This window comes from Microtus oregoni, unplaced genomic scaffold (genome assembly GCF_018167655.1).
Source record: "Microtus oregoni isolate MIOR12 unplaced genomic scaffold, Mior012 000022F_ref0000154, whole genome shotgun sequence".
Lineage (NCBI taxonomy): Eukaryota > Metazoa > Chordata > Mammalia > Rodentia > Cricetidae > Microtus > Microtus oregoni.
The window spans coordinates 16874435-16892312 of NW_024543081.1; the positions used below are offsets into that span (position 1 = coordinate 16874435).

The 17878-nt window shown below is 49.8% G+C and overlaps 1 protein-coding gene across 3 annotated transcripts in view; it reads right to left on the reverse strand.

Annotated features, from left to right (window-relative positions):
• Window positions 1–17878, reverse strand: part of Mroh1 (maestro heat like repeat family member 1) — a 78507-nt gene that overhangs the window by 2581 nt on the left and 58048 nt on the right. For 2 of the 3 annotated variants that reach the window (XM_041672670.1, XM_041672669.1), the window contains 12 exons: window positions 17240–17362; window positions 16966–17045; window positions 16656–16770; window positions 16470–16565; window positions 15798–15902; window positions 14623–14758; window positions 14425–14537; window positions 13185–13337; window positions 6289–6443; window positions 2641–2806; window positions 1966–2162; window positions 93–230 (listed from right to left, as the gene is read on the reverse strand). In XM_041672670.1, coding sequence (XP_041528604.1) covers window positions 93–230; window positions 1966–2162; window positions 2641–2806; window positions 6289–6443; window positions 13185–13337; window positions 14425–14537; window positions 14623–14758; window positions 15798–15902; window positions 16470–16565; window positions 16656–16770; window positions 16966–17045; window positions 17240–17362 — 1577 coding nt within the window. The remainder of the gene's footprint in view (window positions 1–92; window positions 231–1965; window positions 2163–2640; window positions 2807–6288; window positions 6444–13184; window positions 13338–14424; window positions 14538–14622; window positions 14759–15797; window positions 15903–16469; window positions 16566–16655; window positions 16771–16965; window positions 17046–17239; window positions 17363–17878) is intronic. The other variant, XM_041672671.1, reaches the window with a different exon arrangement.

Below are 17878 nucleotides of genomic sequence, written 5' to 3' on the forward strand. Positions count from 1 at the left end.
AAGTCCACAGGATACCCCTTCTCTGTGCCTCTTGACAGGTGTGTGTGTGGCCCACACCCTCATGTCCCCTGGAGAGGGTGTGGCTTGCTTACCTGGCCAGCTGGGCAACTCCATCCTCATGCCTTGCTGAGGTCCTAAGCAATTCCCAGCCTCCCTCCTGCTCCATACACCGCAACACATCTTGACTGCCACCTCGGAGCAGCAAGGCCTGAAGGGCATCCACTGCAGAGCTGTTTGTGTGTAGAATAGATGGTGTTTGACGGCTTGTCTGCCTTGTTCCTTTCTACCAGGACCAGCAAATGCTGGCCAGTCACTGCGTGTGTAGCTCCCTTGCATGCACACTCAGGAAAAGCTTTCCGTGGCTGCCCAGGCCTATCTTGCCCATATCATCCTTCAAAGGAGCAAGCTCAGAGGCCAGTGGGTATCAGGATTGAAATGGATTCAAGGGAAAGACTAATCATTTGGCCTGGAGGTGAGCTAGCCAGATTGGCCATTACCAGTCTCTAGGATAATATATAGAATCATTAAGCTATACACAAAGGCCACAGATTTAGCCTTTAAGCTCTCAGATACCTGTTCATCCCCAGCCAGGACCTGGATAGAGTCTGTGTCTACCTTGAGGACCCAGAGGCCTCTGGAAAGGTGGCATACAGGACTATATCCAATTCACTGAAACTGAATAGATCCTTAAGAAATATCAGCTCAGCTATTATCCGAGTAACCAACTGAAAGTGGGGGTGGGCATTGTGGGCAGGGCTATCCCCTGACTCTTCCCACTGGCTCTCTAAGTTCCTGTGGCAAGAACCTACTCCAGTCTCTTGCAAGAGGCCTAGTGCTGCTGTTTCCTAAGCTCAGCTATAATTAGAATTTAGCCCCTGCTAAGATTTACCCTTCTGCCATGGGGAAGAAGATTCTGTACCAAGGTGGGTATACCCCTTGCAGAAATGTATGGCTCTCCAGTCCCATAGCCCTGACTTCCCCTGACACTTGCATTCACATTAGACCCCATAATGTTCTGTATGTACCTGAGTCTATGAGGCATCACCTAAGTGGTCTGGGGAAGTAGGGATAACACAAGACCCACTAGGAGTTAAGTTTTACCTACTGAAAAGGTGATGGCTGTGGCTACAGTGAGCCTGTAACTGCAGTGGTTACTTCCTACACGGGTTGGGTAGGGAAGGCTATGACTGCCAAGTGGTATATAGTAGGATGAGAGGAAAGGTGGTGTCCAGCCATATATCTAGACAGAGGGCAGACCTTCCTTGCCTGCATGCTATGTAGAACCTCAGCTGGTAGCATTCAGTGGAAGGCATGATAGACACAGGACTATATGGCATTATTCAGAGTCTAGAAGCATAACATTGGAACAACTGGCCCAAGGGGCTGCATGGAACAAGACCAGCACCAGCATGTAGGAATCAGATACCATGGCCTTCCAGGACTTGCCAATATAAGCAAGTACCCTGCCTCAATTGCCCTAACCAGCTAGGACTCAGTAAAGACAGTAAAAGCAGCCCTGGATAGCAAGATGCCCAGAGTATGTATGCAACTCCTGCCTGGGATTGTGAACATGTGTACAAGGTTACTGCTGGGACAATACAAAGGCTTAGCACCAGTCTGACTTCACTTGAGTGCTCCATAGCCCCAGCCAGGATAGCCATATGGCATACCTTGCTACCACACCCTGGAGGTACAGGAAATATATAGACCTGGAAATTCATTAAAAACATTTAAGTGTCACATTTGACTACCCTAACTTGTGCAGAAAGAGATTTTGGTTCTTGGAGGCCAAGTCATTCCTTCCAAGCCCACCACTCTTCAGACAAGTTCTTTTGTGTCTTCTTCAGGGCCAGGCAGCTGGCATTCTGCCCTCACTGCCTCCAGTACTGTACATATCACACCACACATGCACACATAACCTGTGTTTACAAGTAAGCATGGGATGGCAGGCAAGGACCCTATTACCTGCAGGGATCAAGGTTCCTGGCTGGTTTGGTTGGGCTGGTGCTCCTCCGCTCCTTGCCCTGAAGGTTTCTGGGCAGCTGGACACCCACAGTACAGCTGACTCGTAGGAGAAGTGCTACAAACAGCTGAGGATAGAGCTCCAGTACCACAGTTCCAGATGATGGGGCAGACAGGACCTCATACAATGCACAGGTGGCCTGGGGCAGAGCCACTAGAGGGTCACATCTCCCTCTAAGCGGTTTCTATACCCCTAACTCCAGGGTCCAAGCCTTAGCATGAATAATCCCATGTACACTTCAGGTTTTGGGTCCCCAGGGAGAGGCAGGAGGAGCCCAAGAAGCCATAGAGTAGATAGGACCCTGTGTAGCTTAGTCCTCGGGGCATGAGGCAGGGTAGAGGGACAGTGTGGCCTTCAAGGGGACAAATTTCAGGCCATCTGTTCTTGGTTCCTTAGAAGGGAGAGGAAATTCTCACAGCTGCTTTATTGCTTAAAGTGTGGCTGGGCTGGGTTTATTTTTTTTTTCCAAAGGATAAAATGTGAAGTGGGCTCCCTTGGGAGCTAACACCTGCTGGTCTTTATGAGCCCCAGCACAGCTGCCAGGTGCCTTTGGGGTACCCAAGCCTCATGTGGGGGCAGGGGTAGCATGTAAGGTAGCCCCTGAAGTCCCTACTCACCGCAAGGGGAAGCAGTGTAGCTACTCTGTCAGCAGTGCTGCCCAGAAGGAAGGCCCGGCTCTCCTTGAATGGGACATCTCTGCTCATCTTCTCCAGAAGCAGCTCTAAGACCTGAGTGGTGAGGCTGGGCTCTACAGCCAGTGCCCGCCACAGGGCACAGGTGTGACTGGAACAGGAAAGAAAAGCATCTTGAGTGACTGCTGGCTGCAGCACCCTACCCACCACTGCCTTGTGCTCAGTCCCCACAATTCCACAAGGCTCAGACATGCTAGAATCAGATCTTGCTGGGAGAGCTCTGACCCCCGGGTCTGGAAACAGCTGGCAGCAGAGGGCGGTAAGAAGACCTGAGGCAGGAAGTGGAGGGTCTCTAAGGAGCAAAGATTAGGCTTCTCTAGAGGGAGTAGCCATCCCAGGCCCCAGGGACAGTACGCGGTCAGAGGACCAAGGACACAAGGAAGAGGCATGAGGAGAATGTTCAGGCAATGCCCAGGACACTAGAAACAGTCATACCCATGTATCTGCAGAGATGTAGAACAAACTTCAAAATGTCTATTAGAAATTAGAAACTCTACAAGTAGCAACTCTGAGATATGAACCTCATTTGCAAATGGTTTACTGAGTAAGGGAACTTGCCACCAAGCCTCACGATCTGAGTTCAATCCTTGGGACTCACATGATAAAAGGAAAGAACCAGTCTCCAGAACTAGTCCTGTGCCCTTATTTCTGTGGGCATGCACATCCACACAAAAATAAATGTAAGAAATGAGATTAAGAGAACCAAACAGGTAGAAATAAGGCACATATCCCACTTGGTGGACATACTGATGCCAGCACAATATGTCATATAGCAAATAGAAACAGTGCGTTGGGAAGAGAGAAAAAAACCACAACAGTAGAGCAAGGCATGTTGGTATGTGCCTTTAATCCCAGTACCCAGGATCTCTGAGTCTGAGACCAGAATGAAAAAGTGAAGAGTTCAGGAGACAGAATGAGAGAGGTAGAAATAGAGACCAGAGAAATACCTGTGGAAAAAATGGTTAAGCTTCTGCCTGCCATAACTGATGAGAGCAAGTAGAGTGGTACATGCTTGTCATCCCAGCCCCTGAAAGGTGAAGGCAAGAGGGTCAGGAATTCAAGGCAGTCTCAGCTATACAACAAATGTGAAGTCACCCTGACTCAAAACAAAGCTAGAGGCACAGGAGACTAAGACACCAGCAAGATGCAGAGAATCCATCTAAGGGAAAACTGCATCTTACAGAGACATTGGGATAGGCACAGGCAGGTCCCTCCACAGCAACCAAGAGAAGCCAGAAATGTGAAATTATTTCACAGATACCACTGGAATCATCCTTCAAGTTCTAAGACCAAAGACCATTGAGTTTGTGAGAAAGCAAAACACCCCCTACATGGCAGAGTCATGTCCAGTGCTGGGAAAGATACATATCAGAACATGCCTTGAAGCCAGGCTCAGTCACCCGATGGTTGGCTGCACACCAGAGACAAGCCCACCAATACCCAAGCAAGACCAGAAGTTTATAAAATGGCCAGAGCACAAACAGTTCAGATTCTGTGGACCTCACAATTTTTTTTTTTTTGATTTTTCGAGACAGGGTTTCTCCGTAGCTTTTGGTTCCTGTCCTGGAACTAGCTCTTGTAGACCAGGCTGGCCTCGAACTCACAGAGATCCGCCTGCCTCTGCCTCCCGAGGGCTGGGATTAAAGGCGTGTGCCACCACCGCCTGGCTGGACCTCACAATTTTTGCAATGCCTTAGATTTAGCAGCACATCACAAATGTTGGGGATGAGCATGGTGGTGGGCCACGAATCTGAATCTTATCTTTACATGTCTTTTGATCTTTCCCCAACCATTTATAAACATGAAGTCCTGTATTGGCACACAGATTTGGCATATGCATGTGACAGACTCTACGTTCTATTCTATAAAAGACTGCTAAAACATTATTTCTTAACAGCACAGGTAGAAATATTTATGAACATCTCCTGGGAATGGACAAATTGTATAGATAAAACATAGCCAGGTGGTGACACATGCCTTTAATACCACAACTCAAGAGGCAGAAGCAGGTGGACTTCTGAGTTTGAGGCCATCCTGGTCTACAGAGACAGCCAGAGCTACAAAGAGAAACCCTGTCTAGAAAAAAAAAAAACACAAAATAACCCCCCAAAAATAAATGAAATAAATAAAAAAAAGAAAGAAAAAAACAGCCATACTACACAGCAGTAAGAACAAGCCACTTCATTGTATCTCAAGAGCAGTATATTAAGCAAGAAAGTCAGAAGGATTTTTTTTTTTTGTCTACTCGTAAAGCTCAGGATCAGGCAAAACTCCCCTAAGAACAGCAGCATGACACGGAAGGCAGACTGGGGCCTCAGCTGAAGAGTAGATGGGACCTGGAGACCGGATACCTCCTCTGCCACCAAGCAGTGTCTGAGATGAGGTTACAACCACAGAGGCACCAGGATTTGCAGGCCCACCTGTGCACACTCCTGTCTCAATGGGAAGTGAGAAGACTGCAGTAAAGTCACCTAAATGAGAACTCCACACATGAGTAACAAACAAGGGGCTAGAGAGATGGCTCTGGTGTTCTTCCCAAGTTCAGATTCCAACACCCATTTGGGGTGGCTCACAACCACTTGTAACTCCAAAGGACACTACACCCTATTATTCTGTTCTGGCCTCTAAGTGCGCGCGCGCGCGCGCGCACACACACACACACACACACACACACACACACACACACAGCCACTCTCAATGTACAGCCTCCAAGATTGGTAAGAACAAGAACTGATAATGATATATGCTTCCTGTGCCCTAACTTCAGGGGCAGCACCAGCACAGGTAGGGACCATACCATCTGGTCCAGTAGTGGCCTTGAGGATAACCTCTGCCCCCAGCAAAGACTACAAAGAAAGATAGACCAACAAGTCCATACTCTTAGAACAGGTGGCAGGAGGCTGGAAAAGAAAGGCTGGCGAGAAGAGGAAGGCTGGTGAGGAGGTGGAAGATGTTGCTATAGGGTGAATGCAGAGTTCCTAGGCTCCTAGAGAGGTCCATAGTGGTCACTGCGGGATTCTGCTCACAGTGAGGAGTACCCTAGTGAATTACTGACTCACAGAGAACCAGCCAGGAGGCTAAGGATAGTGGCCACCATGAAGAGCTATAGGAATCCTGGCCTAGCAGCTATGCCCAAGAAGGATCTTTTCATTTCTTTCTTTTTTTCTACTTTTTAAAGACAAGATTTCTCTAACAGCCCTGGCTGTTATGGAACTTGCTTCGCAGACCAGGCTAGCCTTGAATTCAGAGATATGCCTACCTCTGCCTCCCGAGTGCTGGAATTAAAGGCATGCACCACCACTGCCTGGCTCCCAAGAAGGGTCTTAACCATAATCCAAAGACATCTGGAGAGGCACAGATGCCTTGGGTACCTGAGAGGTAGGGCCTTTTTCAATGTAATCTTTTCCACAAGCCTAGGTCCATGGGGACTTATGCAGAAAATTTAGGTTCCAGAAGAGGGGAGAGATGCTGACAGATCACACACTATGCCATGCAGGCATGCAGGACACCACCCCCGACTCCACCCAGAGCTGGAGCAAGGCTTCCACCAAACAAGTTTACGGTACTGAGTACCTGTCAAAGGGCAGGGGGCTTCCCAGGAGACTGGATACCACTGCCTCGCAGTGCTGAGATGCTAGGAGGTACACACTGTGCTGGGCAGCCGGTAGGACGTGTTCCTCCTGGGTATCCCGCAGCTTGGCTCGCAACACACTCACAATCTCAGGTACCTGCAGACAGGACAGGCTCAAGTGGGATGTTGCAGTCAGGCTTTGAAGCTATGAACGTCCCAGGGCATATGTTCTCATGAGGCACAATGGGAAAGGGCCCCACTAGCCCAGACTATGAGAAGAAAAGTTCTTAGAAATCCAGAGCTCTTGACTGAAAGCTGCAGGCCTATGGCAGAAAGGCCCACCGTAATTCTCCCATCGCTAAGAACAAGAACCTAGATCCCACATGAGAAGAGAAAAGTGGGCCATGGCCCATGGTAGAACATTTACTAATATGTAGGAGACTACTTTGGATTAGGTTCCCCAGCACTACAGGAAGGAGGGAAGGGTTAGGGGAGGTGGAGTTATAGCTACTTTGGGATGTCCAGAGCAGGTGATTAAGGAGCGTGAGGTAAAAGGGGTCCCTTGGGTCTCTAGAGTGCTCCTGTAACTCAGCCACTGTCTGCTAGAGGCAGGACCCATATGAGAAATCAGGCTAGGAGGCAGAGAGGGAGGACAAAACAGGAGCAATGGACCCATGAGTAAGACTGGGCTAGAAGGTGACTTGGAGAGGGAGGGGCAGGGCCTACAGCAACACCTGCCTGCATGAGCTTGTGGGTGTCTTGCTGCTGTACAAAGCAAGTAACACAAATACTGGGGAACACGAATGAGTGAGTGGAAAAGCTCTGGCTTGGAACTCCCTTTAGAACTAACTAAATGTAGTGGACAGATGGGCAGCCTCAGCTATTCTCCAAAATGTGGCCTACCTCTAGGCAGTCTTGTAGGGCTTAGCTTATGAATCTCCTCTCTGGTTCTAGACATGAAAACACTCCCACCTGCACAACACATCAAGCCAAAGCTGCATGTAGATTACAGAAGTGACAGTCATGACCCTGTGACCAGAGCTAGTCACTCTAGTCCTCAGCAAGGGAACCACTAGATGGAATCAGAAGGTTCCTTAGCAGCAACAGACACTGGAAAGATTCTGGGTCCAATGGGAACTGCCAAGGCCAGGCCGTTTCTCCTTGATGAAACCAGGAAGGGTAGAGGAGGCTGAATGTCCATGTGGGCATAGGGCAGTTCCCTCGGGGAACCACAGGACTCGGGTGTGAGCATGGCATCAGAGTCAATGGATGACCTTGAGGACAGGAAGTGGAGTCCCCAAATGGTTCGCTCACTGGGTAGCCTCCTGTCTATCTGCTCATCTATGCCTTCATCTTCTTGCTCTGTGTCCTGACCCAGTTGTGACATCAACAGGCCGGAGGCATCTGGATACTGGCCCCTGGGAGCCAGCTTCCTGTTTCCAGCTTCTGGGAAGTCTGCTGGTGTTACTTGGTGGGTAGGTCATGTTTGCTGGGAGCATGTTAGGACTGAGCCACACTCCCAGCCCCTCTCTGAAGCTGTGACAAGACACTGAGTCTCTAGGAGATTTTTAAGCACTGGTCCTTGTTCCTGGCCTGCTGCTAGGGTAATGACTTCTGCAAAGGACTTTTTCTACCAGCTATGGCAGCAGTGACTTGGTATAGTGTCCTTGCGGGGCAAGGGGGGTTCCTCATTATTCTGACTTAGAAGTCCACCTTCACTTCTAAGTTCTGCACAGAACCCTACTTCCTGGCCAAGTAGGCAGGCTCTGTCTGGTCTCTAGACCTTTGTCTACCTCTGGGTTGTGGTCCCACCCCTCTGCTCTGAGCACCTGGGAGTATTCCCGCCCCATCCATCATCTGTTCACAACAGCTATGAAGGCATGGTCTCAGTATGCAGTGGCTCTAGCATAGTGATGGTTGTGCAAACAATCACACATTCAATTTCAGAAATTTCCATTACCTCAAAAGAAATCCTGTTCTCATGAGCCCACCTCATCCCCAGCCCCTCACCTCGAATCCACCCTCTTCTCTGTGGATCTGCATGTTCTGGACATTTCACATAAATGGATCACGCGGTCATAGTGCTGCTTTTCTGGTTTTCACTAGGTACAATGTTTCCCAGGGTTCATCTACACTGCAGATGTGTTAGGACTTCATTCCTCCATATGGTAAGATAATATTCCACTGTATGGACGGACCACATTTTCTTTTCTCATTCATAAACTGGTAGCGTCTAAATAACGCTGTTGTGACCATTTCTAAATTTCTGTGTGCATCCAGGAGTGTTCCTGGGTGGAGGGCTGGGTCACGTGTACTCTCACTCTGATTTTTTGAGCAGACTGTTTTCCCATGGTACTCTTCTCTGTCCCACAGCCACTTGCATTAGCAAAGGCTTCCTCTTTCCTGTGTTCCCCCCTTTGGCCCACAGAAGACCCTGCTCCCACTGCCTGACTCTGGTGCTAAAGATCTGCTACATCCGTCCACCCTGCCTCCCACACAGCTTTACAGTGTGCTGCATTCACAAGTATGATCTCTTCAGTGGGATCTCAGGCCAGCTGCATGCCAGAGCCAAATGGACTTGGTGATAGACCAGAAGTCCAATAGCACCAGCCTGTCCGTAAGAGGCTGTCTTTGTGAGTCTCTCCGGGTAGAGAGGACTCCCACAACCCTGGTGGACCAACAATGCAGAAATGCCAAGTTACAAGATAACTGAGATGTCAGATCAGGCCCAAGTCTAAACTCCTGGTTGGGCTCTGTAACTTAGGACCATGCAAGTACACCTACCTGGCTCTAGGAAGCCAGGAGAGACCCACAACCATACAGCTCTGGGAGGAAAACAGGGCAAAGCCTCCTTAACAATGGTTTGGCAATAATTACCAAAAGCATGGCAATAAGAGAGACGAGAGGGACTGTCCAACCTCAAAACTTTTACACACCAAAGGACAAGTTGACATAGTTTAAAGTTACTATAGGATGAAGGACGTATTTGAAACTCATATACTTGATAAGGGATTAATATACAAAATGTATAAATAACTATAAGGTAACAGGCCCATTAATCTCTGAGGGCCAGCAAGATGGCTCAGCAGTTAAAGGCACTAGCCTGATGACCTGAATTTATTCGCCAGAACCCCATAAAGATGACTCAGTTGTCACACACACTAATAGTAAAGCCTCAGTAACAACAACTGGCTTACATAAATATTTTCCAAAGGCAATACACAAAGAGTCAATAGATACATGCAAAGATGCCTGGCTTCATTAACCATCAGAGAAATGCAAATCAAATCCACAATGATGGAACTGGAAAGATGGTTCAGTGGTTAAGAGTATATACTGCTCTCACAAAGGTCCCGACAGTTTAGTTCCCAATACCCACACCAAGCAGCTCGACAAGAAAAGGTGCTTGCTGTCAAGTCTGAGGACTGGAATTGGATGCTCCCAATTTCACATGGAGGAAGGAGAGAACAAGCCCCCTATGGTGTCTTCTGAACTCTATGTGTATGCTACTGCATGGGTACTCACAAGTTCCCCTGCTCCCAGGTACGTGTACACACACACACACACACACACACACACACACACACACACACAGATGCATCTCATACCATCAGAGCTTCTTGCTCTTCCAAAGGACCCTGAGTTTGGTTCCCAGCACCCACTTTGGGCAACTCACAATTATAACTACTGCTCCAGAGAATCCAGCCTTCTCATCTGGCCTTTACATGTGGCATATATACATGTGGCATGCATGCATACACACACACACTCACTCACTCACTCAATCACTCAATCAATCAATCAATCAATCAGGGTTAGTGAGAGAGTTGTTCAGCTGCCAGCACCATATGATGTCTAGTGACTAGTAACTGTCTCTAACTCCAGTTCCAGAGATCCAGTGCTCTTTTCTGGCTTCTGCAGGCACTGTATACATATGGTACACATTCATACATGCAGACAAAATACCCATACACATAAAATCTAAACTAAAAATTTAACTTAAAAAACAAGTTTTGTTTTATGTATATGAGTGATTTGCATATATGTATATCTGCACCACATGCGTGCCTGGCAACTGAGAAAATTGGAAGAGGGCATTGGATCCTCTGGAACTGAAGTTATGGATAGTTGTGACCACCATGTGGGTTCTGGGAATCTAAACTCAGGTTCTCTGGAAGAGCAGCCAGTGTTCTTAACAGCTGAGCCATCTCTACAGCCCTAGTATATATTTTTTAAATCCTTAAAATATTTTTCAGTTTGGTTATACACCCAAAGAGATAAAAAGCATGGACTTAAGATATTTGTATAGAAAAAAATAGATATTTGTATATCTGTGTTCACTGACTTCTTATTCACATCAGCCAGGAGGTAGTGTCTACCACTGGATGTCAGGTAGGCAAATGTGGATTAGCCACATATATATACCTGGTGACCACCACCTCCAGCCCAATTATTTTATTTATTTATTTATTATGTATAAATGCCTGAAGGCCAGAAGAGGGCACCAGACCTCATTTCAGATGGTTGTGAGCCACCATGTGGTTGCCTGGAATTGAACTCAGGACCTTTGGGAAGAGCAGGCAACGTTCTTAACCACTGAGCCATCTCTCCAGCCCCCAGCCCAATTCTTACTCTTCATCTGTACAACTACCAGGACATCCCTTGATGTCTGACCCAGGGAGCTTTGTGGCTTTGGAAAACCCAGACCTCACCGGGCGGTGGTGGCGCATGCCTTTAATCCCAGCACTCGGGAGGCAGAGGCAGGCGGATCTCTGTGAGTTCGAGACCAGCCTGGTCTACAAGAGCTAGTTCCAGGACAGTCTCCAAAACCACAGAGAAACCCTGTCTCAAAAAACCAAAAAAAAAACAAACCCCGGCCTCACCAGGTGGACCCAGGCGACACACTAGGCTCCTCCTCCCTTTGTTCTGCTCCCCTCCCCCCATGATCCCATCAGACAGTATCTCCACAAGGCCAGCTTCTTTTGTCAGCTATTCAGTGGCATATGGATACTATTCCTTCTATTAGACACTCATTTCTTTTTCCCTGGTTGGTTCCTGCCTCAGGGTATCCCAACATGAAGATCAGGGAGAAGAGCACAGACAACCCAACATGGAAGTGAGCAAAAGACCAGTGTGCTCACAAAAGAAGTCATCAGATCAGCTCCCAGTCACCAGAAAATACAAAGTAAATCCTAATATGGACTATCACAAGCCTATCACAACAAGACAGAAAATGGAGCCCTGCAACCACCACCACCATTCTCAAAGTAGGTTCCAACTGGGATGTGACCTCAGACAGCTAGATCTCTAAAGACAGGCAGATGATGGCTAAGTCTCTGAGACGGCACATGAACCAGTGTGATAGCCATAATAAGGAGCTTAGTCCAAGGGGCATCAGTGGTCTCACTTTCACACTATTTGCAAGACGCTTGTGTGGGGTGAGGGAGGTAGCCAGGGATGTCAGCTGGGGTCAGGGAAGACTTAGAAGCTGGCAAGTGACTCTGCCTGGGGATGACCTTTGTGACCTGACAGTCCAGCTCCCCTTCTGGGATACTTAAATTAGATACAGAATCTCAAAACCCCTCCAGCAAATGAGCTGAGTCCCCACCTTCCAGGACTTGGTACTCTACAGCGTCCAGCCTGCTGCAGCCTAACAGACCCCGAGGGACTGAGTACCGAGCCCCACTTCACTCTCATTGCACGCCAAACATCCAGTCACAGGGGTTCCCAGTACACATTAGGAAATGAGTATTGGGTTGCCAGAAGACAGGTGCGGGCCGCAGCCTTCTAGGCACAGTGAACAAGCAAATACAAAGCAGAAGCAGAATAGCGGTCCTGTGCATGAACTTGGAGTTTCTGTATGAGTTCCTCAAGTCCCATGCCTGGCACTCTCCCTAGGACCTGGGTGACCCAATGTACCTGTGTCCTTCTTGGTAATAAAATCAGGAGCTCAGCAAGTATCAGCTCCTTGTTAGTGTTTGTGGTGTGTGTGTGTGTGTGTGTGTGTGTGTGTGTGTGTGAGAGAGAGAGAGAGAGAGAGAGAGAGAGAGAGCGAGCATCATGTGGCTCAGGCTAGTCTCAGACTATTATACAGCTGAGGCTGGCCTTGAACCCCTGATCTTCCTTGTCCCCACCTCCAAGTGCTAGGATTACAGCGTGCAATACCATGCTTTGACTCTCTCATCCCCCGCTAAGCTTCCCAAATGGCTAGGACTCTAAGGACAGAGGGTCCGAAAATGCTAGACTTGCACTTTCCTTCCCTAAAGGGTTTCTCTGTTTAGCCCTGGATGTCCTGGAACTCACTTTGCAGACCAGGCTGACCTTGAACTCAAAGATCTGTCTGCTTCTGTCTCCTGAGTCCTGGGATTAAAGGCGTGCGCCACCACAGTGTTGTGGGATTTTGATCTTATCCGTTTAGTCAATGACTTTTAGGGCAGCAAGCCCTAGAGCATGGTCTTGTCTGATGGGAGAGGGTTCATTACCTCCTCTCATGCACTCTCTCTCTCTCTCTCTCTGGTGGTTGGAGCCAAAGGAATGTGTGGTTGGTCCCTGGGCAGAACAGCAGGACACAGCAGCTGGATAGCGGCTAAGGCGTAACCTGTTCGGTATCAGTGAGTGCTAATCCCTATCTTATACCTAAATAAATTCTTGAGACCCTTTAACAGACTCCCGTGGGTTTGCGTAACACCACACCTGGCTTAAATTCTTAATAGAGTTGCTTTAATCAAGTTCTAATTGGTCTTCAGATAAGAAAAAGATTTGTCTGAATCAGACCCAAAATAGACTCAGTCAGAGATGTAAGAGTCAAAAGGAACATCTAGGCAGGCAGGTCTAGGAGACCCAGTCCTGGCCTTGCCCCCAGCCTCACTCTAGTCCCCTAACCATGCTCCACTCCCACCTTTTCCAGCAGCACGGTGCCTCGCTCCTTCAACAGGCAGTTGATCATGACTGTGGATGCACGGGAGCAGTTCTTGTCTGGGTCTCCCAGGCTCTCAAACATGGTGAGCAAGAGGCTGATGAGCTGATCTGACGGGAGGCGCTTGGCAATAACCTGGGAGATGCCAGGACAAAGTAGGATCAGCCCAAACTTCCTGAGGGAAAACTCACGAGTTTAGCTCTCCCTTCTTCACTCTTCTGAGTTTGGAACTATTCCAGGAAGGTGGTCCTTGGGCAGCTGCTGGGCTGGGGTTGCACCGAGCACAGGAGAGTGACCTGTGTGGAGCTGTTCTGGAACTCCTAGAATACAGGATCAGGCCAGGCCTGCAGCTTCCCCACCTCCCTGAAGTGACCCTCCAGCTCAGCCTCCTTTTCTTTTTCTCTCCACCATAGGAAACACACCAGAAGAAGAGCATCACAGTGCCAACCCCAACTACAGAGCCCAGCTCCTCGGACCCACCCAACACTGGATATTTGCTCTGTAGCACTGAGTGTTCCCAGAAAAGGTCCAGGAGCCCCTCCTGTCAGACTCTGTCAGAGATCCTGGGCCATATAAAGAAGAGCAGAAATGTTCATAGACAGGGTACCAAGGAGGATTTGCTAAGGGAGGAGCTATTTTGTCCATCCTTGGAGTTCCATTGAGCCTCAGACTAGACATCTGGCCAGATGGTTCAGGTTGGGTATGGTACCCAAAGAGCACAGTATATAGGGCATGAAAGAGACATCTTGGCCCACTGCTGGACTTCCAGGTGGTATAGGACAAAGTGCTTCAGCCAGCTGGAACAAAGACAGGGCCCATGCTGGACCATGCATGTGGCTGAGCAGTCTTCAGCTTTGGGTAGAGCATTCACATACACACCAGCACCATGTCCTCCCACTCTAGAAACCCACATCTTCAGTAAGAAAGCTGGAGAACAGGCAGCTACCGAGCCAGCTGGATCCTTCTCAGGCATTCCACCAGGACATCTTGACATTACCACACAAAACATCTTGATCCTGTCAAGACTGTGATGTTCTAAAGCAGGTAGGTATGAGACATGGGGCAGTATTGACCAAATGGGGTCCCAGATACCAATCCTTGGATGGAACCTGCTTACAGCTGCCCCTCAGGGCCTGCTGAGCTAGAGGTAACAAGTACTTCCTGAGAAGTCCCTCAGCCCCACACTGCAGCCCCCCTTCTTGTTGTGGGAACCTTTAAGTACCTGCGCTATGCTGTGGCAAGTGTGGAAAAGGATGGTGGGGTCAGGGTGCACAAGGCCATCTTTCAGGGTGAGGAGCCGCTCAGCCACTTCATCACGATGGTCTTGGGAAAAGCCTAAAGGCAGGAGTTGACTGAGGCTTCCCTGGACTGAGGTCCCGACTGCTGCCTCCGCAGTCCCCACATCCCCAGCAGAGCTCACCCTCATAGCCCAGCTGCAAGTATAGCAGGGAATGGACACAGCCTACAGCCTCCTGGCGGGTGGTAGCCCATGTGTCAGCACACCGTGGAGCAAAGAGACCGACGAGGAGACCCAGGTTGTGGAAGGGTACCAAGGTCTAGGGGAAGATTGAAGGTGAAGGGGACTAAGCTGAAGGAATTCTGGGGGATAGTCAAGTACAGTCTACGTCAGTAGGACCCAGAGAGAAGCTATGTGGCCTAGAACCCTCCTTATGGCTGATGACCTCAGTAAACGTTGCCCCTCGCATCCAAGTCCACCTGGCTGGCTCCCTAAGCATAGAGAGTGGGGAGCTTCTACTTGAGCTGTAGAGAAGGCACACACACTCTGATTCAGTCATTCCACCCTTGGAATGACTCTCCCCAAATGGTAAATCTGTGAGTAGGGAAAGGAGACAGGGTACCCCTTTATCCTGAATAGATCCCAGTCCATCACACAAGTTCTGCTCCCCTTATATACTGAGGTTTCTCTCCCTTCTTTGAGTACCCTTGCCTCCTGCCTGACAGAGGCTGCAAACAACTTCCCCCTACCCCTGCCCCACAAGACACACACCATGCCTCCCCTGGTCCCCTCTCAGCTGTGCCCAATACAGGCATTCTGCATCCCACAAACCATCAGACGAGAAAGCGGACTTTCAGGTCAGCAGGGGAAGACCAAGGCAGGATGCAAGACCTAGGGACAGGTGGTTGCTGCTGCCAGAATGGTAGGATTCATGTCAACATAAGCCAAGAAAAACTCCCATGGTTATGGGAAAAGCACATGCATACCACATAAACACACACACCAAAACAAAAATAAAACTATCATAAGAAATAGCCCAAGATGATTCTAATTGGTGACAAAAAGATGTCTGTAAAAATCTATCTGTTCCTGATAAGAATTCTGATTAACACAGACAGTGCCAATCAAAGCTAAGTGGCTCAACAGTGAAGATCTAAATACAACTCTCCTAGGGGTGGCTGGCTCACCCTGAGCTGAGTCTAGGGCAGTCCTATCCACTGTCCTTGTTAGAGAAGATTGTGGGACAAGAGAGGAAAGCAGCAGGAGATCAGAGAGCCTACAGGATGCTCTCTGGGCCATGAGGAGCACAGTTGTCCTCAAGCAGAGGGGCTGAAGGAAGGGGGAGGTCCAGTACTCACACTGACATGCAAGTGCTCCAGGAAGAACTGCAGCAGGCAGGCGCCCAAGCCAAGTGCCCGTGCCCGCTCATGACCCCTCGGGGACTTGATCCATGGGCTCAGGTGCTGTACAAGAATGGACTTGACACAGGTGCCCTCTGGGGGAGGAACCCAGGAGTGCAGAAGCCCACATCCCAATGACAAGCTCAGCATCCCTGCTAGGCCATGCTTCAGGGGCTGCAGGGACCCAAGTGGGACCCAGGGTGGCTCCCACATCAGGGTCTGCTGCAGCTCAGCCCTGCCCACTCGAGGTGGCAGAGAGTGATCCAGGCCTATGAGGCACTAGGTGCCTAGATTAGGGATTGGTACGGCCCCAGCCCACTGCAACAATGGAAGGAATGGGAAGAACACCACGGCAGGGTGTGCATTTGTCATCTTGCTTTCCTCAAGTGGTTAGCAGACGGCAGCCAGGACTCATGTGTTCCATCCCAGCACTTGTAGTAGTCAAGGAAAATGCTGCAGAGGCACTATCTGGTCAGAGTTGCCCAGGCAGAAGGACCCCTCCCCCAGAGAGACTATTAAACTATCTCTGCAGTACCTAACCACAGTGGTGGGGGGAGGGCAGGAAAAGGACCAGAAACTAGGTGGGGTACCCACGCTCCATCACCGCAACAACTGGTGCCCACAGCACACCTCAACCATGATCTGCAGGCCCTGGGGGGTCATGTTCCGCTGCAGTAGGCTTGTCAGCAAATCTTCAAGGGCGCACACCGTGTCCAGATACAAAGGCTGGAAGGAGAGCCAGGCCACCAGCCCCATGCATGGTTCCACTTCTTTCAGTGGCCTTCTCACTCCCTGCCCCCATGGAAACAGCAATACCTCCCGGCAGGTGCCATCTTCCCCCTCAGGCTCAGGTGGCAGGGCCATGATACTGTGTAAGCAGCTGTGGATCACATCTGTCTGTGCCTGCTCCTCCAATACAGGCTCCAAGTTGCTGAGCAGCAGGTTAAGGGCCCCAATCAATGAACAAATGATGTCGTCTCCAGCCTGCTCCTGCCCAGAACCCACTGGGCCTGCACAGATGGCACAGCTGCTACTATGTTCACAATACTTCACACATACAATGCAGGCCATACACATGCACACAGATCCACAGGCCCACTGTCCACAGAGAGGCTGGGAAGGATACACCAGGTATGTGCAGGCGAGCATGGCTTTCTTTCGAATGGGTGTTCTCAGGCAGTCTGGGGGTTCTGCCCTGATGAACTCCTTGGGGTGGCGGCATAGAACTGGCCCTCAGAGGAGGCATTAGCCTCCTCTCTGATCACCCTGTCTCACGCTAAGTGGGTAGTTGAGGCCTCTGAGATGCGGGCTTCTGACTATACCCACTGAGCCCCTAGGCTGCATCTCTGCACTCATCCCTCTGGCCTCCCCAAGCCCCACCTCCTCTGCCCAGAACTCACCATCATCTGTGTCACCAGCTCTCCCTTCCTCGAGAACTGGAAGGAACTGGCTTGTGCGCTGCTACACATGGCCTGGCAGACCATGCACAGGCTCTGGACGAGGCACAGCTTCAGGGCTGGGTCCTAGGGGAACAGCTGGCTGCAGAAAGTTTGCACACCTGCCCCCCACAGCTGCTGTGTTTAGAGCAGCCTCAGGGCTGGGCCTAACCACAGAAGCTGGAGCACATGCCCTTTCTAGAACAGCCTGCAACTGTCTACTGTGCTCATAAAGTCCTATAGCAGCCTCCAGACCAAGGAGGGACCTGGGAGAAATTCTAGGGCCTTGGCCAACAGGGGAATTGCTAGGTATGAGAGCTTCACAGGAGGCATGAGGGAGGCCATCCTACTCCTATGGGCCAGGAAAAAAAATCTGAAAGAACCTCACCAATCCCAGCCCACCCCAGAAGGCTCCTCACAACTGTCGCTCACAAAGGCCTGTCAGGTTAGTATGGGGATATCACAGGGGGAACATGTTAATGAGACCAAGAGAACCTCTGGGCTTAACTAGCCCTCCCCTAGGTGCTCTCTGGGGTATAGAGAAAGGCAAGTCCAAAAGCATTGGGAGCAGAGCCAAAGGAGCCCAGAGCTATCGCTGGGCCA